At 36.9% G+C, this 20902-nt stretch overlaps 4 protein-coding genes across 6 annotated transcripts in view; all 4 read right to left on the bottom strand.

The window, feature by feature from the left end:
- The window catches only part of dnajc3a (DnaJ (Hsp40) homolog, subfamily C, member 3a), a 10876-nt gene extending 4787 nt beyond the window's left edge, over positions 1-6089 (bottom strand). Inside the window, exons 1-9 of the mRNA XM_010773577.1 lie at positions 5847-6089; positions 4724-4834; positions 4503-4627; positions 4156-4230; positions 2692-2844; positions 2393-2574; positions 2016-2140; positions 1820-1829; positions 821-839 (exon numbers count right to left, since the gene is read on the bottom strand). Coding sequence (XP_010771879.1) covers positions 821-839; positions 1820-1829; positions 2016-2140; positions 2393-2574; positions 2692-2844; positions 4156-4230; positions 4503-4627; positions 4724-4834; positions 5847-5928 — 882 coding nt within the window. The 5' untranslated portion in view covers positions 5929-6089. The remainder of the gene's footprint in view (positions 1-820; positions 840-1819; positions 1830-2015; positions 2141-2392; positions 2575-2691; positions 2845-4155; positions 4231-4502; positions 4628-4723; positions 4835-5846) is intronic.
- Positions 6090-8155: 2066 nt separating this feature from the next.
- On the bottom strand, positions 8156-10015 carry LOC104947508 (claudin-10-like). 2 transcript variants are annotated; one of them, XM_010773547.1, is made up of 5 exons: positions 9729-10015; positions 9459-9620; positions 9284-9365; positions 9050-9157; positions 8156-8954 (listed from the first exon to the last, which is right to left on the bottom strand). In XM_010773547.1, the coding sequence occupies exons 1-5, from the start codon at positions 9958-9960 to the stop codon at positions 8759-8761; spliced, it is 780 nt and encodes a 259-aa protein (XP_010771849.1). In that variant the 5' UTR covers positions 9961-10015; the 3' UTR covers positions 8156-8758. The 2 variants fall into 2 exon arrangements, with proteins under 2 accessions (XP_010771849.1, XP_010771850.1); XM_010773548.1 differs by having other exon boundaries at positions 9459-9557.
- Positions 10016-12289: 2274 nt separating this feature from the next.
- cldn10l2 (claudin 10-like 2) lies at positions 12290-14321 on the bottom strand. The gene is made up of 5 exons (XM_010773546.1): positions 14009-14321; positions 13267-13428; positions 13086-13173; positions 12848-12955; positions 12290-12748 (listed from the first exon to the last, which is right to left on the bottom strand). The coding sequence occupies exons 1-5, from the start codon at positions 14238-14240 to the stop codon at positions 12556-12558; spliced, it is 783 nt and encodes a 260-aa protein (XP_010771848.1). The 5' UTR covers positions 14241-14321; the 3' UTR covers positions 12290-12555.
- A 407-nt stretch (positions 14322-14728) lies between these two features.
- LOC104947506 (claudin-10-like) lies at positions 14729-19502 on the bottom strand. Of its 2 annotated transcripts, none has more exons than XM_010773544.1 (5): positions 19191-19502; positions 15809-15970; positions 15639-15720; positions 15457-15555; positions 14729-15328 (listed from the first exon to the last, which is right to left on the bottom strand). In XM_010773544.1, the coding sequence occupies exons 1-5, from the start codon at positions 19402-19404 to the stop codon at positions 15178-15180; spliced, it is 708 nt and encodes a 235-aa protein (XP_010771846.1). In that variant the 5' UTR covers positions 19405-19502; the 3' UTR covers positions 14729-15177. The 2 variants fall into 2 exon arrangements, with proteins under 2 accessions (XP_010771846.1, XP_010771847.1); XM_010773545.1 differs by lacking the exon at positions 19191-19502 and adding an exon at positions 16507-17015 and having other exon boundaries at positions 14734-15328.
- Between the last annotated feature and the right edge of the window lie 1400 nt (positions 19503-20902).

The raw sequence follows: 20902 nt of genomic DNA, 5'->3' as shown, positions 1-20902 counted from the left end.
CACACACACACACACACACACACACACACACACACACACACACACACACACACACAGCAACAGCCTTTTGTTATCTATTTTTTAAGATAACACATTAGATGAGATTGACAAAAATAATAATAATTATAATGGTATTTAATTAACTGTGAGGAAATGCAGAGCTGAATCAGGAAATCAATGTTTTAGGGGAAATAAAATAAAAATAGAAATAAAATAAGAATATTCATACAAACATAAGATGTTAAATGTGCAATAAAAGATAAAAAAAAGAAAATAATTGATGACAAATATTAATGTGATCCTAGAAAAGTAAAAATAGGAAATGAAAGTATATTTCAAAATATTTATATAACCCTATAAAATTACTGAAATGATGCACAATCAACTACAATATAACAAAATAAATGTGTAAAAAAGTGTGTGTTAGTACTTATTAAGATATCAATTATGGAAAAGAGGTAAATAATGAAACATGCATAGATAAACTAAAGACAGGCTTCCATACAAATATACATTTATCCACACAAACACAAACAAATAACCAAAAGAAAGAAATATAAACCACAAGCTAATACAGTGCTTTAGTCCGTCGGTTTACTTTGCAAAAGTAATTTTTATGTACTGAAAATATTATAATTTTTACCTGCACTCGTGAGAATACGTTTTTTTTCTTTGAATGGTCTCACTTGTAACTTATTTAAATATTGGATGATCATTTATGACGCTTAATCTGGATACATGTTGGTGATTTCTTGACTTTCCCTCCCACCACCAACAGGCCCGTTTTTTAATCAGTTCCTCCAGGAGTCAGCTCTCAGACAGAACGACCATATTTGGTCGTCGGGCAGGAAATATAAATGTGATTGAAACGCTCTCAGAGACTTACTGTCAGACGCTTCAGCGGTTTAAAGATATGAAACCAAAAACAACCATTTAGCTTCAGGCGCTGCTCCACCGACCAATCAGCACTCTGGAACTAATCACCCACACCAAGAATGTAGAATAAATAGTGTTCAAAATGAAGATTAAAGGTATTTTACAGTTCACATTTAAGCATTAAAATATCTAAACTGACCTATGTGACATATTTTGTTGAGTTGTGTACTTACATTATCCCACAAACTTCAAAGATGAAATCTGTTATTTTTAATCAAGGTAATATCTCACTTGACATGTGTCAGTGTTTATCTGCAAGAAGCTGTTGTAAATGGACCTATTACCCACATTGAAGGCACATTTTTAACTTGAACTTTTAAGGTTTTTTGTTGTTTTTAACTCAGATGAAGGATTTTAGAGATGGGACTTCTGGATCTTAACATGTCGGAGAAAGAAGTCGAGCAAACATTAGCAAGTACCAAACCCCAGAAGAAGCACACATTTCAACATGAAACGGCTTTATTCTGTGTTTCTCTCAGTTTGAATTGCCTTGTTTGTTTATTATTGAGAGTAAGACACCTCTGTGGATAATTCGGCTCATATTTAAGAACAATGAACACTGAAGGAATCTTAACAGAAATGGTGATGAAGACAATGACTCCCATCATCCTTCAAATCGGCACCAACTAGAGATTGTATTACTGTTTTGACTCCTAGTGGCAGAAAGGGTTAGGGGTAGGTTTAGATATTACATCGTGTGCCTTTGACTTTAAATATAAATAATAAAACCTAAAGGAATTCTTCATTTTTCTAATTATTTTCTGTGACGTGTCAAAGAAATTGAGACTGAATGAATTTTTCAGTGCTTTCAGGTTGAACTGTATTTAAATACATATTTTCTATAATATCTGAATCTTTTCTGTTGTGTCCCGTGTTTCCTCAGACTGCCTGTTCAAGGTTTGTCCCATGAGTCGATACTCGGCTCAGAAACAGTTCTGGAAAGCCAAACAAGCCAAACATGAGAAGGACAAGATCGCTGACGTGGTGCTGCTGCAGAAACTACAGGTAGCACACACACCTCTGCTCACACACACACACACACACACACACACACACACACACACACACACACACACACACACACCTCTGCTCTTGGATGAGTTCCTCTGCAGACCGGATTTGTTTGTTGAGCTTCTTGACCTGCTTGTAATGACTGTAACACTGTTTGTGATCAGGATCAAGCTTCAGGCACTCGCGCACCTCACTGCAAATCAGACGAGAGGAGGAGGGTCATAACAGGCAATTTCTATATTACCAACTCATAGATAGATAAAAGATAACTATCACTTAATTGGAAATATAATTCTGCCATGTTTTATTCTTAAAGAAACACTAGTAATAAACAAGTTATCTCATAATCACACTTTGTTAAATGCTAGCTCTTACTATCCTGGTCACAATGTCTGATATTGATAAGGTGTCACAAATAAAGGAGCAGTCTGCAATTGGGTCTTACTTTAGGGACATCTCATGGTCTCCAAGATTATAGTAGATGATGCTGAGTTTGTAGAAAGCCTGGGTGTTGTCATTCTTTAACTTGGATGCAGCTTTGAGGTCACTGACGGCTTTCCCCATCTCTCCCATTTCAATAAAACACTCTGCTCGCATCTCACGAGAGGTCACATCCCAAACGCAGGTCTGTAACAGGCAGATGATATCTCTTACAAACTACCGTACAACTCTGCAGCAATGATAACACAGACAATGTCATACTTTCCGGAAAGTGACGCTACGCCGACAAGATAGGTATCTTACCTCAATGATAGTGTCAAGCTGGGCGGCAGCTGTCACATAATCCTGGCTGCTGTAGCTCCTGCGGGCCTGAGCCACCAGTCGCTGCATTTCATCTGACTTTGTCAGCTGACTTTTGGCTTCTCCCTCCTCTCGGTCGCTAGGGCTGGAGTTCAGCTGGAATATTGCAAAGCTAGACATTAAATGACCTACTTGTTGTCATGATAAAATAACTGAGACAAGTTAGAGTGACTGTGGAAAATTGTATTCAGTCCTTAACAACATATTCCAATTTGAGGTTCTTCCTTTGCTTTGCCACTTCAAAGCATTGCCTATCACAGCATTAGCATCCCTAAACCAAACACCTCATAACCATCCTCATCATAGAGATCATCATATTTATAAGAGCAATCACATCTAACTACATATCCTTTACAATTGAACCTGGGAACCCTTTAAGTGTTTCCTGCTTAGCATAGTAAAAAGTGTAATGCCTAAATGTGCATTAAGCTTTGCCAATGATGGGGCCGGCTGAAGGACAGCAATCACCTCTTGCCAAATGCTTTGACATTATATCTGAACATATTGCCCATGTAAAACTATAACATCTCTGAATGGCCTCTCCTGAAAATGTGGCTCTTTGCCTTCTGGAGAAGAAAGTAAGACAGGACTAACACTTAAGTTTCAGACATATTAACACATTTAGTTTTTTTTTTTAGTTTTTCTTTTTTTTTAGTTAAATATAAAGGAAAGGCCCATCACATGCCCTTGGCACAATGTGACACATACATTCACATCCCATTCCCTTATAGAAGATAAACTGAACTTTTGCCTGCACCTTTACCTCACCTGAGAACACTGCAGCTTTAAACTGAATCCAAGAAGGAATAGCAGATATAACAAGGGCATGTACAGTATTTCTTCTGGGAGTGTTCTGTGTAAATATGGTGATGCTAAAGGAAAATACATTAACATGCTCCAGCCTTAATCCTCAGCAAGCACCTTAAAGATCATCCCTGAGGGCCTAAATCAGTGTTCACTGCCAATTTATTTATAATCCACTTGTTTTTAAATAACATATAGATGCAGGGTATCCCTTTATATAAAGTCTTATCCGGCCTATGTTTTCTCTTTCTAGTTTGTTATAAAGACTGTTAAATTCAGCTCTTCAATCTCTGAGATTTTCAACCTCACAGCACAAGTGTACAATATAGTAAAAATAAATAATACAAATAAAGTGTTCACAGTTCATAATACAGAAGTCAACCTCAATATCTTCCACAACAGTAAAAATAAAAATGGAATCAACCTTATTTCAAATCGAGTAGAACGTATTTTACATTGAGTTTTCATGCTTGAGATTAGTTTCCCTTTAACATCAGGAAACAGTTCAACACTGACACCTCCTGGTGATCTCTGCTTTTACACCAAATTGTGACTTCTTAGTGTTGTTGCTGTGGAGTTTAAAGTGGACATTCCTGTACTTACCACTGTCTTAAAGTCCCTCTCTGCTTCATCGAGTCCTCCCTGCTTCAGGAGGAGATTTCCTCTCTGGAGGCGTGCCTGTTAAGATAGGGGGAGGACATGTTTTGCATAAAGTACAAATAGACTTATCACCACAGCTGACATTACTGGCCAGTTTCCCAGCACAGCCGTGTGTCTTAACTATAACATTTGCACATATGTATATTGTAAATGCAAATATACCAGTTTCTTCCAATTGTTTGATTAAACCAATTGCTCGCACAGTTCTGCAGTCTGCAGTATGAATTGAAGCTGTGCAACTATGTAAAACATATAATTTCAGACCAACTGAGGTAAAAATAGAAACTTACAGATTTGAAGTCTGGTTTGAGTTCAATAACTCGGCTCAAATCTGGCAGTGCAGACTTTGACTTCCCCATTGCTAGAAACACTGTGGCTCTCCTGTAGTACGCCATGTAGTTCTTGGAGTCTCCGTCTGACATGACATCGATGAAAACGTCATGGTTTAATCATATTCCCTGTTGTACAAAAATGTTACACCTTTTTTGCGTAAAGAATGTCTGCTACTTACCCACAGCAGCATGGAAATGAGAGAGAGCATCGGCTAGCTGGCCAGCAGCAAGCAGTTTCTTTCCCATCTCCATGTGATTGTCCACACTCCCATCCCTGCCACATTTCACTCCTGAAAATAACACACAATACTGATATCCTGCCAGAGGTGGAAGAAGTACTCAGATCTTGTACTTAAGTAAAAGAGTGTAGGACTACCCTCTTACAAGTATAGGTCTTGTAATCAAAATGTTAATCAAGTAAAAGTACAAAAGTATTAGCATGAAAATATATTTAAACTACCACAAGTAAATGTGTTCATTATACAGTACACAATAGCCTATTTCATAATAATATATAGTATATGTTTTGATTATAACTATTGATGCATTCAAATATTATCAAAGCTCGTAAAGGTGCAGCAGCTAGTTTGAATTCCTTTGAATGTTGCAGGGTAGATTGTGAATTGTACATACTAAAGTCTTATTTAAGTGTTAAATTGTATTTCACATCATTAAACAAAATCTGTAAAGTAACTGAATGTATTAAAGGTATTAAATGAATATGTATTGTAGTGGGGTAGAAGTACAGAGTAGCAAAACATTAAATTACTCAGGTACTAGCTTCTCAAAATGTTATTCAAGTACAGTACTTAAATCTACTTAGTTACTTTACACCACTGTATCCTGCAACACAATACGGAGCATATTGCCACAGAGCAGTAAGTACAATACAGTTCTCATGTGCATTGCCTCTGACATGCGGTACCATTTAGCATAAGTCAGTAGCGTTGAGTGACAGAGAGGTTACTTTGACATGTAGGCTAGGTTAAACTAGCTGTCATACTTTGTGAGTTAACGATAGGTCAGCTTACACAAAGACAATAACATTAACAACCTAACGTTGCAAAGACGCAATTGATTGTTCAATCACGCATAGGTTAAACGTTGTTTAACTAATCAGCTAAAAACGACAACAACACAAGTGATAAGCTAGCTCAATGTTAGCCATCTGATATCGATTTTACTAGCTAACGTTACCATTGACATGACTATAAACAGTTTGAATACAACCAGGCTGTCTAAACTGTGTTCAAAGTTATATGCTAGTTGCCAAGTAAAGTATAACGTTATTCAGCTCCTTACCTTCATATCTCAGGTCAATCAAAACAAGAACATATGGGATGTAAGTCAGTACTTTGTGAGCAACATGGTCGATGGAAACCATGGTTAGATGTGCATCAGATAGGTCCAATACCGCTATGTAACACACACTTCAGCAGATCTTATTTTAAGTAATGTCTCACTTAATTCTACACAGTCCCATGTGTTGACTGCTATTGAGCATTGCTTCTCCTTTCCCAGTCACTCACGAACCCTACACAGTGGGGCAGCAAACGAAAGCGGCCGGTCGTGGGGGACTGTGATTGGCTGGATTGTTTAGAAAGCCCCGCCCACCTCTGTTGGCTCAACTGAGAGGAGCCACGGCAGCACAAGATATGTCATCATTTTTTGTGTGTATTTGCGTGTGTGTTGGGTTTACTACATTTGTGGGTCCCACTCAGGATCAGGCAACTGTTGTGGGGACCAATAGGCTATGTAGTGATGGCGACAGGAAGCCTTATGAAGCTTTGAAGCCAATTGGTTCGTGAAAGGGTTCACCCAGCGCCGTATAGATAGAATTATAGGTATTTATTATAATATATAAAATAATTATAGATATCTATTAGGGCTCTGGGTTCACCCATAGACTATAGGGTTCACCTCATGAGGCTTCATTTGAACACAAACCCCCCTGTTGGTCAACGTGTGTAAAACAGGCAGATATGACATCTCAACAGTGTGATCTTTCTTATACCGAGTTTCCAATGAGTAAAGCCTTAGAATAACTCTAAACAATGAACATGAAATCATATTTTCATGTAATCAATTTGTATCAATATTGTACAGGCTATAAGACTATCAAACACCTGAACTTTTTAAAGAACATCCATAAACATTCATCTGTTTTCATTTTGCTAATTATTTATCTGATATACAATATTCCATTTACTTGCTTATAGACTCTTCTTGCAATATTTCTTTTTTATTTGTATTAACTTGCACATATCAAAACATTCTCTTGCACTGTTGTATCTGTTTTATTTGTTTTATGTCCTATATTCATGTTGCGCTGTTGGAGGACCCTGTGACCTACAATTTTCATTGCCATATCTAGGCTACTCTGTAACTGCTGTGCACATGACAATGAAGCCTTGAATCTTGAAACTTGATATATTCCAGTTAAATGATTGTGAATAAAAAGCCTAAGGAGGCTGGAAAACTTTGCAAAGAGGGATCTTTATTCTTTAATAATATTCATAAACTTAAAGGTGGGCTCGAGTGAGCTAGAATTTGAAAATACACAACCGGAGAAAATCTGCCACTTCCTTACAGAGCCCCTCCTCCAACACACACAAACGCGCACATGACCAATGAGGGCACGAGATAAGTTTGTGCACAGATGGAAGGCTGACAGGCAGGTAGGCCATCCAGTTATTTTGTATGATTGGTCGTGCTTTTTGTTATAAAATGATTGGTCGTGCTTTTTACAGTACTACGGCTTCCACAGATGACCTTTTTTTATGGATTTTTTGTCAAAGCACTTAAGATATTCATTGCTATCGGGATGTTAAGAGCATTCCATAAACAACATCGAAGAATACATTTATTAACTACATTATTACATTTAGCTGTAGCTTTTATTAGCAAAAAAAAGACTTTGACCGGTTGTTGAACACGGGACCCTGCGATTGATAGTCAACTGCCTTCCAGCTGATCCACATCCCATGCTGATCTACCTGAAAACACTTAAGGCTTACTACACTCTTAGTATACTTTGTCTTAGTTTATTATTTATTTATTATTTATTATAAACTTGAAGGTAGAAGCTTTTAATGGTAGATAATGTTATAATGTAAGATAATAGTAAGATATTAATGCAATATGTGGATGTGACTTTGGCTCAAGGGGCTCAAGGGTGTACATGGATGTCTTCCAACCTGAGGGTCAGTGGTTCAACTCCCAGCATGCTCTAATATTTTTGTTATTTTACCTACTTGAGCTGCCGGGGAGGAGTTCTTGCAAGTTCTTTAAAAATAAAACTCTTGTAAAAACCTTTTTAATTGTGGTGTAACAAAATGGAAAAAGGTAGAAGGACATTTAGGCTTGATTCCAGTTTTTCCTAAAGGACATATTCAGACAATCAAGTCCAATTCTAACCCTAATATATAAATGAGCCCAACTGGTAACACATTATGAAATGCATCTGTGTGTATTTGGCACAAGGAGTAAATGGATACCTACCAATTTCGGGGTGGAATTATTATGGAAATAAAGAGGCTGTGGCAATGAAGTGAGATAAATAAGAAAATGTGGTAAAGTTAGAAAGAAACAGAGGCTCAAGTCCAGTTTTTTAATGACATATTCAGGAAACCCAGCTCCACACGTCCTGGTAACCTTGGGTTTTTCTGAACTTAAACGTCCTGGATTACTCGAACCACGCTCTGAAGCCTCGGCCCAGTACGTAACATCATTACCAATATGCTGGTTAACAATTTAGAGTTTAGATACAGACATTTTTGTAGAGACATCCCTGATGTGCATGGTGGTTCTAATTAAACATAGGAGCATACTATGTTCCATTTAAAAACAGTGTTCAAGTAAATGCACTTTGATACTTTCCATCATGACAATTAATACAAATTATTTCTATCCTGATGATGGTCCGGGGGAAACAAAGTGTAATATATAAATGTTTTTTTCAGCGTTTAGCTTTATTGCAAATTTCCAAAACATCTTACAATATTTGTTAATATATACATTGTTCAAACTATTTATTTGATAAATAGTTCACTACAACAGCAACATATTGAAATAACTAATACACAGGTTTTGGGACACAGAGCCATTCCTTATTTGTGAATGTGTCTGCGGTGGAAAACATTTTATAATTTCAAATAAATCTAATGATAAGCCCACCCATGTATTTCATCTTTTTTTCAACCTTTGAAATTAAGTCATACATATGCATTTGTGGCGGATGTGGATGTGGTAGAAGTGATCTCAGAAATCCTGCTCCCAATACTATCACTGGTGGTGGTCCTTGATTTTCTTCCATAAGATGTCGCTGTAATTGCCACAGACGCAATACTCTTTTTTGTGGCAACACTTCTGTCGTCCTTAGGCAACTGGTAGTCAGGGTATTTTTTAGGACTGCAAGGTTCGAAGTCAAGAAATAGATGGTTATTTTTTAATCAATAATCAAATGATGGAGAAAAAAACAAAGTATACAGTGGCAGCATTTTTACCTTGAGTTGAATCCTTCCCTCCCTGCGAAGATACTGTAAATAAGGCCTCCAACAACAAGTAAAGTGGAGCCTCCCCAGCCAATAAAGACACCAACACCTATTTCAAACCTGGTAGTTCATACAAGAAAAGTATATTAATGTACATTTCTTTCTTCATAGATTAATGTTATAAATGTTGATATTTGAAATAAGGCACGTTTGTAGTTATCCATGTCACTTAAAAATAATACGTACTTCTGAGCTTTGTAGTTTGGGTCCTGAAATTCTGCTCTGATTTTGTTTCCATAATAAGAGAAAGCGGTCATCGAACACAGACCTGAAATATAAAAAATAAACTACATTATTAATCTTGAGATTAATAATGTAGTTTATTGTTAAATGACTTAAAGAGGTCTATGTAAAGTCTTACCTCCGATAAGGTAGTTCATCCCACCAGCAAAGGTCACTCTTGCATTAACAATCTCTGATCCCCCAACTTTAGTGCACTTCATTCCCACCAGGACCAGCACTGATCCAAAAAAAGCCAGGATAATAGAGATGATGATGAGAGCACGGCACATATGTATGTCCCCTGTCCAAGGACAGCAAAAAAACAATATTATGCATACATGACAAGATGCAGTTACAAAAGATTAAGGATCTTTTTTAATTATTTATCATCTTTTATCATTTTACTTACAGTTTAGTGCAAGCATTGATGGAATTCCTTTGCAGTCAGAAACTCCAGTTGAATCAGATATACAATCCTTCCACAGGTTGGAGAAGTAGTTTGAAGTGGTCAAGACTATGCTGTCTACCTCCGACCATGTCCAGATCTCTGTGGGCATGGTGGAGCACACCAGGATCCATCCAAATACACAGACAATAAAGCAGCCAATCTCCATGTACATCACCACAGTCCTGTAACTCATGTTTGCCTTGAAGTTGAGTCTCTAGACAGAGAAAAAGCAAATACTAGCAATGGCACAGCAGCTCTTGAACACTGCTGAAACTGCGCATTGTGTTTCCAGCACTAAAGGGAACACACACACACACACACACACACACACACACACACACACACACACACACACACACACACACACACACACACACACACACACACACACACACACACACACACACTTGCACAAACCACACAAGCAGGCCCAACTTGGTTTGTGTACATCATCACATGCTATGCCTTGAATTGTGATTCCAATGTTTTGTGACAGTCACTAAGGTCAGGTGTTTGTTGTTAGTACAATACACCTGCCATCATCAGCTTATCAATTCCACAGAATAATAATAGTTCATTAAGAATATGTTGGCACATCATGACAAGGACTTTCCTGAGAAATATGATTATATAATACACAACATTCGTTATTGTTAATCTAAAAACGTAACATGCAATTAAAAGCTGTCAACTCTGCTATGAACAAAAATAAAGGAGTTAAGGAAGGTCATACCTGGATATAGTTCATATATATATTATTGTGCATACTCTAAATGTGTTCTCCATGTTAGTATCAATAAATAATAAACGCACAAAACATTTCTGTAATTTAAGCGGAAAAACTTTGAAATATGGAACATATCCTGCTCACCTAATTATAGTCAGTTCAGTTACACAGTTCTTGTTGTGTGAATTGTGTGAATATATATTACACAAACTATTCACCTATACTCACCACTAAGTAAGAAATGTACACCAGCCAAAGCAGGCAAGTTCCAACAAGGACTAGTGTTGAAACAAAAAATCCCAAACAGATAGCTGAAATCATCAATCCCATGCATGCTTGTGCAATCAGTTTGACTTACTTTGGCTCTTCTCCGGGGTTTTGCATTTCCTCCATTTTCTCATCAATGGGTTACTGACCTTGCAACAGATTGACACCTAAAGCAAGAAACATATCTTATAAGCAACCCTAATTGTTTTCAGGCACTTTGCAGTCACTCTCTTGTCAAAAGGGTCCCATTCGTATTACCTTGAAAATTACCCACTGAAACTAGTGAGCCATGGGAGAAACCGCCCGAGGCTCCTGCTAAATCTCTTTTATAGTTTTCAAGCTTCAACACTTACGTATCTGGAAGTGAACGAGTTGTTCCTTAACTCATTAGACCTTAGGATATCTAAGTGCAGAGTAATAATGAGCTTATTCAATTCATTTGAATTAGAGCTGAGGTTGAACACTTTTAAGACACTTGGAAACTGGGGATTGATCTGCAGCACTCGACCACACATAGAAATGTAAAACAACCTAATGCCTGTAAGGCTTTCTGATGACAGAGTAAAGAGCATATACAATGGAGAACTCATACAACCCCAACTTAAAAATGCAATTCATTTCATCCATTTAATATCCGCTTTTAAACAAAAAAACGATCAAGTGCCATCATGGACGGAAAGTCTTTGCACTCAGAGACTCCAATCAAATCGAAAAGATCTTCCACAGATTAGAAAAATGTGTAACTGTGGTAACTACTGTTCCATCAAGTGTAGATAAGTGCCAGTATTCTGTCGGCAAGGTGAAAGACACCAGCACCCAGCCTGACATGTGAAAAACAAAGACCCAGATCTCCAGGTACATTAAGTAGCCAATTAAGTTGATGAGACTTGAAATTGATGAATTGCTCCCTTGCCCGTAAGCGTGTTGAACATGTAGCTATGCTCTTCAGGTTTAATAGATAGGCTGTGATTGAAAACGTATGTATTGAGGACTGTTATAGAGAGGAGTTTGACCATCAACATCAACAAGTGGCCAATAGTCCATTATCATCCAGTACAGGTCACTTTGACTCCCTGTCATATAATGTTTATTTAAGCTCTAGGATGTTATGAAAATGTAATAAACTGTGTACAAACCAAGCAATGCTCACTTTTGTGTGTGTCTTTTAGTGTGTACCTTTTTTAGTTGGCATATAAACTATGATGGGTATGGGGTCCAATACTTAAATTAAATAATGTAATGCAACCCTGTTTTTCTTTTGTTTTCTTTACAGTAAAAGAAAACGCTGGTCAAATATTTAACCTAAAAAAATGCATCATACAGTATTTTGCATGTATACGTGTTGTGAGCCAAAGGTACAGTTTACAGTGTTTCTGGTCTTTTGTTTGTTTGCATCAAAAACCATGGACAATAAACAATAAAGAAAAACAATTAAATTAATAATACTCATATGGTGAAAATGTCTTGTTTATTATATACATATTAGATATCCAAGAAACATTATAACTTTTAATATGTTCTTTGTTTGAATCACAGCAAAGTTAACACAAATGATGAGTAAACACAGGGCAGTGTATTTTAAACAGAGTATGACCTGTTTTACCAAAAGAAAACATGAGAAACAACTGATTTAAAATTATACATGGTGCCTGGAAAATAAAGCAGAGGGTTTTGTCATTCTATCCGTATGTCATAACCTGATTGCTAGTAAATCCCATTTCGAGGTAACTTGTCTTGTGAAGTTTGCACGTTTGTGTTAAAATAAAACTGTACATAAAAAATTGCTTTAAACTACTATACAAATGCGTCTCTTTCTGAGAGTTTCGTGGGTGTTGTCTGTGACAGCTTTGAGATTCTGGAGCTGTTGGACGGTCGTGAGCCCATATAAGATCCATACTGCATGGGTGGTTTGTAGTATCCGGTGTACAGGGTTCTTCCTCTGGAGCGAGGCGCCATGTATGTTCCTCCTCCATATGCGTATACTTGCCTGAAAGATCAAAACATTGCCAACATGTATTACATGGTAGGAATTCAGCAGGCACAGGAAATTAGTGAAGGTGGAAGAATATTAAATTAAATTAAATACCTTTCAGGGAAAATGACTCGGTAGACTGTAACAGCGTAAAACAAAGCCCCTAAAAGAATTAAAAAACATCCCACCAATCCTAGAAAAATGGGAGGTCCTAGGTCGTACCTGGAATTGGTTCAAAAGGAAGACAAAAGTCATGATAAATTGTACATACTGTCCATATTGTAATATTTTTCTATAGAATTAAAGAAATACTCTTATAAAGTTGTCAATTTTATGAAGAAAATCAGTGTACCGTAAGACTCCCGGACCAACAGTGGCAGCAAAGGTTGTCCTTGCAACCCTGTTTATGTATAAGCAGTAGCCAGAAACATCTGACACACCTGCATGCAGAGGTTTCGTTGGTATTCAGAAATAATGATGACAAAACACTTATTTCATTTACAGAGGCAAACACGTGTTTGTTTTGAACTCACTGCCAGCAATATGAAACACTGCTCCAGCAAGAAGAAGTTTGTCCTTGGTTTTCTCAGCTCCTCCAATAAAAGTACACTCCATACCAAGAAAGCAAAGTAGTATTGCGAAGAACCCAAGAGTTAACCCGCACATTAGTAATCCTCTCACTCCCTGGACATAAGCTTTGAGAAACAGAAATAAATAGTTCAAGTTAGAAAACAGCCTTACAATTCAGTCAGACACAAAATAATCTAGAATCAGGATAAATACTATATAGTTTCTGCTTTTAATATTTGTCAAGGCTTTGATCCAGGCAATTCACACAAAGTAAGGAGATAATGTTAAATCATGGGTAATGTTATGCCTAAATATGGGATGACAATAGCACAAGTAAAGAATCCCAAAATCAGCTAACTGACCCAGTAATGTTACAATATGTACATGACAATATCAAGCTACAGTTAGCAAACATTAGAAACCAAACCAAATGGTCACACTATATCAAATAAAGCTGCTAGGGGGCAGGTGGTTGCTTATAGAAGTTCAACAATTAACTTCTAATACAAAGATTGTATCATTTCATCTTTCTAAAGTCAATTAGTCTCACTTCAGGCAATGGTGTAACTCAGTTTCATCGAGACCACTTACCTATAACTGTGTTCTGCTATGAGTATCAAACTATGGATCTGTTAATCACTTTGTTAATTCAAAGAGAAAGACTTAGAAATATTGTATTGCTAATGCAACATGTGGAGAACTTACCGGTCACACTCCAGAGCACGGGGAAGTCTCTACAGTTGGTGACAGCCGTGGAGTCTGTGAAACAATCCTTCCACAAGTTGGACCAGTACCAGGCCACTTTGATGATAAAGGAGCCTCCTTGTCCTCCTAATTGGACGATTCTCCAGTAGTCCATGGCCATGGAGCAAAGCACAAACACCCATCCCAGTGATGACATCAAAAAGCCAAGCACTTGGATCAGACGTTTCTTCATTTCTGAAATCACTAAATTAACCAGGTATCTACCACTCAGTTGAACAGAAGCAGAAAACACATTTAACGTCTACTCTGTGGGGCAAAGGATGATGAGTGGTTTCCTGTTTCAGGACAGGGTGACATTGTGTGTTTGCCGTGTGCCATTGGTGTTGATGAGGGCACTCTGCAATTGGGTGAGATGTTTACTGTCAACTTTCTGGAGTGTGCTGACCGCTTTAGGCAATTCACATCAACTCCTGGTTTTTTGTTTCAGGTTTATATCCAGCAATGAATGGTACAGGTACATTTAATTTGTATTTACAGTAGTTAGAAAAGCCCATTTTGTTTCTAAGACACACATATTTTTGTGTCCAAAGTGTTATTTTTTGAAGAATCTTCTAAGAGAAGGTAACACAAAGTACAACACTGCTGCCCTCTTCAGTCTGCTGAAATTCAAATGTATCCTTTATTCTTACTCACAGACTTTTATATAAAATTGATACACATTTCAATCAGAAAATACCATGATGCTGTCCTTTCGCGACCTTCTTCATGTTAGCTTGGAGCATTACGATCCTAGTCGCAGGAAAATCTGTGTTTTAAACACTTTATAAATATTTTCACAACAGATTAACTAAACGTTAAAGATACAACCAGCAAAATAAATGTCTTAAAACACACTTTATTGCCAAATACATTAAAAAAAAAGAATATGCAATTTTTCAACATCAGAGAGTAAACTGTATCATACTACTATGAACTACTGACCCCTGGAAGAAACACTTAAGTATTTAAATGTAATTCCTAGTGAGCTACAGATTAATCTCAGTACATTTGTGTGCTATTAGACAGAAACCACCATGTTTCATAGTATGCTGTATCTTTTACATAGTATAGATTACATATTTTAAGACTCATTGGTGGCTTCAACTTCAAGTGTTTTATATTCACATCCCTCACACATAAACATTCTTATCAAAGTGCTGCATCCTGGAGGAGTTGCTGTAGTCTGGGGGTGGCCTCTGGGTCACAGGCTTTGCCTGCCCTCTCGGGAAGGAGGAGATATGAGAAGCAGTACCTTTGTAGATATAGTTTGCCTGACTGCGGCTGTGAAGAGACAGAAACAGATTCATCTACATAACTCAAACACCTACATGGCTCAACTAAATTGAATAATACATATATACTGTATAATGTTAAGATTATTAATAACAGTTGGTGTTACCAAAACAAACCTCTTTGAACTTGCGATGGAGAAACAGAGCATGGTGCCCCCGAGGATACAGAGGATAGAACCTGACCAGCCAATGAAGAGAGCGGCTCCAAGTTCATACCTGCAGAGAAACACTGATGCTTAATGATCATTAAAGTGGTTAAGTTACAATAAAACAGTCACTGGGTGTCAGACAGTTCTTACTTCTGTGCAACAAACATTGGGTCAAAAAACTCCGATGTAATCCGGTGAGCATAAAGGGAGCAAGATGAAAGTGAGCAGATGCCTAAAAAGAACAAGAAAGAAAAGGGAATGTAACTACATCCAAAAGGAAAAAGATACAGATATTCCATAGTAAATTTGCCCACACTTACCACTTAAAAGGAAATTTACACCTGCAAAGCAGGCAATCCTGGCTTTGTTTTTGTCGGTTCCTCCGATTTTGGTGCATTTCATTCCAACAAGAGCAAATGTGGAACCAAAAAATCCCAAACAAATGGCTGAAATCATCAGTCCTCTGCAAGCTTGGATGTAGCCTGAAAATGGATCAAATGAAGGTCAAATCTCTGCAAAGTGTTCTTTGGTTTTGCATGTCCTCTACTTTCACAACGGCACACTGAAAGGTCAATGGGTTATTGAACTTGTGATCAATATACACATAAAGCAAGGAAAACAATTTGTCAAGTATCCCTACAGTAATTGTTTTCAGACACTTTGCGGTTACTCTTCTGGTATAAAATGTCCCATTCAGATGTGAGGCAAAGATTACCTTGGAAGTTAACCCCTAAAACCAGTCAGCTGTGGAAGAAACCACCCGAGGTTCCTAGTAAATCACCTTTATAGCTTTCAAGCCTCACGAACGGGGCTAAACATTGACATATTTGAAGGTAAATGAGTTGTTCCTTGAATAATAAGCCTTAGGGTATCTATTAGTCCCGAGTGGCAATGAGTTTCAACAAGTAGGAACTGAGTTTGAACACTTATATGGCACAGAAATCAGAAAATAAACCTCAACCTGATTGACCAGAAAAGGACAACTAAGAATCAAATAAGAAAGGGAAAAATGGCCGACCATCCAGTGCCAGCATCGAGGCAAAGTCTTTGCAGTTGGAGACTCCAGTTGAATCGGTGACGCAGGTCTTCCAGAGATTCGACCAGTAGGTAGCTGTGGTGATAACTGTTCCATCAAGTGAAGAAACCTTCCAGTAGTCCGTCGGTAAGGTGGAGGAGACCAGCACCCAGCCCGAAGTGCTTAAAATATAGGCCAATATCTCCTGAAACATGCTGCTCTTTCTGCAGAGAGGACTCTTCCACTCTGCTGTGTGACGGCCAATTAGGTTAGTGAGACCTTCAATTGATTAATGGTTCCCTTGCTAGTAAAGCTTGTTAACAATGTAGCTAAACTCTGCACCAGTAAGTTCCATGAATCGGCTGTGATTGATAATTAATGTGTTGTGGACTGTTATATTCTGTAGGAGGAGTTTGGCCTTAAACATCGACAAGTGACCAATGGTCTATTTTCCTCCAGTGCACGTGACTGTGACTCGCTCTCATAGATGATGGGGACTGAATGTTCTGGATGTAGAAAGTATTGTGACGTCATCAGAAATGACTTATAAAATGTATTAATTGTTTGCTCTGTGTGATCTTTTACTTAGGTGTAGTAGCAATACCGCTGTGTAGAATAACTCTCTCACAAGTAAATATATTTTTTCAAAAGTATACATGTACAGAAGTACTAGCATTACGGTATACTTAAAGTTGCAAAAGTTAAACTTATTATTTATGCATTATCGTGCTTAAAATAATAATAACACATGATATTTGTTGATTATATCTGGCATTCAAAATGTGCATCTGAATCTTCACATATTTTTGATTATTGTGGGAATTAAATAAAAAACAGTTTCAAGAAACCAAAGATACAGATCAAACATTTGCGATGGGTTACAGTACAGTGAATTTGACCCTTTGACCTTTAACCTTGCTCTGCCACCTACGATTAATACTCAACAAGCGAGCAGTTACTTCCTGAAAGACCTAAAAGAGACACAGGATTTAGATAACGTATTAACAGCATGTCACTCACTACGGTGTCCCAGCATTTGGATGAAACAAGCTTTCTGTTACATTACAGAGACATGTGTTAATCAATGGAGAAAAGGCTAAATTAAAAATATATGCTTTACAGATAAGAAGCAAACAAGAGGGAAATTAAGCAAAAAGCCTTTTTCTAATTTGAAAATCTGGTGGCATTAGGCCATATTATTATAATGTATGTATTTCAACAAGGACCATGCATACAAATATATTAATCTCAGAAAAAACAAGATATGAATTATGACAGATTATAGTTACTAGCTCATTTCCATCTGCAGTCCTCGGGCAGGTACATAACAATCAACAAACACTAAAAACATTGCATAATCTCTATCACACAAACAATTATAAAACATGATTTAAGTACAGGTCAATAAAAGAATACATAGTACAGTGAAAATATAATATTACAATACAGTTACAATTGAAAAACTCAGATAATGTTGGCATGACTGGTTGCTTAATATACATGTTTTATTATTCATATCATGTTACTGTAAGCACACAACAATCTGTAATAGTTGTTTATTTTTTAAGGTATGCCGTAAAACAACATCTTCCTGGATTAAATGATTGTAAAGAGACATTTATGAAGCATATGTTATCTTCAAATTAAGTTTTAAAGACAGGGAATTTGAATATTTTCAGCATATTGAAAGAAATACCAGAAAAGAAAAGAAAAGAACAGAAAATGGGTTAAAACTATAAGTTATATAAAACGATATAACTAGCTAAGCATTAAACTAATACAACTCCCTAACAAACTAGCAAAAAGAGTAACTCGTTGTGCATATCAAGGAATGTCTAATTATGGACAAACATAACTAAATGCCTTCATTATCACGCATCAAGTGTCAAGTATGTGAATAAACAACATTACAAATAAATTAAAGGATGCACAAAGTAAGTGAATTGTTTGAATGGAAAGCAGTCTGACAATCATTTCCTTCCTGACTGGTCCGTTATTGCCAACAACAGGTCTGTGAGTGTAAACTGTGACACAGACACTCCCAGATTGAAATGTCCAAAAAAGGATTAAACATTTGCTGCAGTTAAGACCCGAGCCATAATCTGGAACTCTTTTTCAGCCTGAATTTAGTTTTTTCTAATCCTAAATTTGAAGGAAAAAAGTAGTAGATTGTGATTATATAAACAATCACCAGTAAAATATGTTGATCATTTCATTATGGAAACAGGTATAACTTGTTTTTGTCTTTTTAATTTTTTAACAGATATCTGTGACCAGCGACACAATCTGAGACTCAAGATGAACAATTGTTTCATTTTTAGATTACAGAGATAATCTGATTATTTCCCTAATAAATTGAAAGAAAAAGCTTTCAGAGCCATCCTCCACGAGAGATACTTAATAACAACCACTCAAAAATTATGTTTTTGATGAAAGTTTACTTATTAGATTAATTTACACTGGGTCTAAATTCTGAATAAATGTTGCCAACAAATGAATGGTTCTTGATATAGCACATATTTGCCTGTGAAACAAAGGTGATACATGTTTTCCTGTAGCCAAGAATATCTAGTGTACATTGTGTCATTAGGCATAAGGAACATTTCATAAAAACCCTCCACGGTATATCCCCTGCACCCGAGTGAGAAAAGACCAATATGTGGACACCATGAAACTCGGACCCTTACCTTCCAGCTTGAAAATAGTATGATGCGGTCTGCAGTGCAGCGCTCCAATGGCATTTCCAGCACAGTTGTTCCAGAGACCCTGGAGTACCCAGGTCGCTGTGATGACTGAGGATGCTCGGCTGGTGGCCCTCCATTCGTTGGACACCGTGGCAGCGATAGTGGCCCCCAGCCCGGCCATGCCGCTGAGAAGAGCCATGATCTGCAAGCTGGACATTTGGAGCTTTACGATATGTTTAAAGTCTTTTAGCAGATTCAGGAAAATGAGAAGAAATAAAATGGCCCCAGGCAGGCAAATTACACTGTGGACATGTGTTTTATTGAGATCATTAACAAACAGGACATCTTGACCGTGTCTCTAGTGGTGAGGGATGGACACAATCGGAAGGAAAAATGAGCTGTCAGTTATTCATTAAATGTTGGCAAGCAGTGTTTTAAATGCACATTTTGGTCTACAAATAAGGTCAAGTACCATATTAACATAACAAAAATAAAGGAGTAATCATTAATCCTCAAAAGGAGAAGAAATGTGACAAAGTCCAGTTACTGGTTCATCTATTTCTACATACAGTAGGATTCAAGCAGTGGACTAATGATTGTCAGCTTATATGTAAACATATGTTTTTGTCACTCATGAGAGCATTGTTTTTTAACCAAAAATAGAATAAGAAAAATAAAGCCACTAGTAAAAAGAGAGAGGAGAACAAAATCAGTTCAATTGTGTCGTCGACCTCAATAAATAAATATTACGTGAAACTAAGACAGTAGGAGTAGGTTCATATTTGAGAACAAATTAAGATCAAAAGTTTATTGGTAAACATTTCTAATTCAGTAAATTCAACAGAAATTGTTGTTAGGACCTTTAATGTCAAAAATCTTCATTTAGACACAAGGTTGTGAAAATTAACTCTCTACCTATGTCAGTTTTCTAGGCCTACCTTCCTTGAAAAATAAATATGTATATCCTGAGACTGCTATCAGTCAACATTTTATACACACATATATCTGTAAAGCACGAAGAAGAAGAAGAAGAAGAAGAAGAAGAAGAAGAAGAAGAAGAAGAAGAAGAAGAAGAAGAAGAAGAAGTGATTGCATGTTACTGAGTCATTAAAGTCTTATTTTCTTCAAAACTGTTTGAAGAATACATTTATTTTCTTCTTGATTCTTGATTCAAAGATTCTCACACTTTTTTCTGGGAAATCCTTGAACCAAGTTATTGAAAATATTTAAATAACCTCACTACTAGACTGGTATACTTTCCCCTTATTATTTAAAAAAAATTACTTAATATCAATAACATAGAGTAGTTGAAATGATCTCTAACGAAACCGGCTAACATTTAAATACTAAATACAGGTGAGTTTTAAAATAAACTAAAACGCTTACAAATGTAATAAAAACAATGAAATGAAATAATCTAGTATAACAACAATCCATCAAAAATCATATACACACTATCAGTATAATTCATGCATGAGGACTTCTACTTCTGATTAATTTCGGATGACATTTCACTTTATTTTTAGTACTTTTGTGTACATAATGACTGGGTAAGAAAGGACAAGATTTCATTAAGGACTTTGAGAAGTGATGGAGACTTCAGTGAGCCAATCCTGAGGCGGTGGGCGGGGCTAAGCAGTGCCCCGCTCACCTGACTTCCAAACCAGTTTTTGTGTCCTTTAGTAATCCTGTCCTGGATGTCTGAGGGGATGACA

Source organism: Notothenia coriiceps, unplaced genomic scaffold (genome assembly GCF_000735185.1).
Source record: "Notothenia coriiceps isolate Sejong01 unplaced genomic scaffold, NC01 NC01_scaffold00012620, whole genome shotgun sequence".
Taxonomy (NCBI): domain Eukaryota; kingdom Metazoa; phylum Chordata; class Actinopteri; order Perciformes; family Nototheniidae; genus Notothenia; species Notothenia coriiceps.
Note: the sequence above shows the minus strand (reverse complement) of the source record. Positions and strands in the feature narration are given on the sequence as shown.

Bases quoted from the DNA above. Each gene is read 5' to 3' on its own strand.
- LOC104947508 (XM_010773547.1), bottom strand. From the start codon at position 9,960: ATGAGTTACAGGACTGTGGTGATGTACATGGAGATTGGCTGCTTTATT. The intron at 9,621-9,728 runs GTAAGTAAAATG...GTCCTTGGACAG, and splicing joins ATCAATGCTTGCACTAAACT to GGGACATACATATGTGCCGT. The intron at 9,158-9,283 runs GTACGTATTATT...ATGAACTACCAG, and splicing joins CCAAACTACAAAGCTCAGAA to GTTTGAAATAGGTGTTGGTG.
- cldn10l2 (XM_010773546.1), bottom strand. From the start codon at position 14,240: ATGAAGAAACGTCTGATCCAAGTGCTTGGCTTTTTGATGTCATCACTG. The intron at 13,174-13,266 runs GTGAGTTCAAAA...CTCTGCATGCAG, and splicing joins AGTGTTTCATATTGCTGGCA to GTGTGTCAGATGTTTCTGGC. The intron at 12,956-13,085 runs GTACACTGATTT...AACCAATTCCAG, and splicing joins GTTGGTCCGGGAGTCTTACG to GTACGACCTAGGACCTCCCA.
- LOC104947506 (XM_010773544.1), bottom strand. From the start codon at position 19,404: ATGTCCAGCTTGCAGATCATGGCTCTTCTCAGCGGCATGGCCGGGCTG. The intron at 15,721-15,808 runs GTAAGTGTGGGC...TGTTCTTTTTAG, and splicing joins TGTAAATTTCCTTTTAAGTG to GCATCTGCTCACTTTCATCT. The intron at 15,556-15,638 runs GTAAGAACTGTC...GTTTCTCTGCAG, and splicing joins CCAATGTTTGTTGCACAGAA to GTATGAACTTGGAGCCGCTC.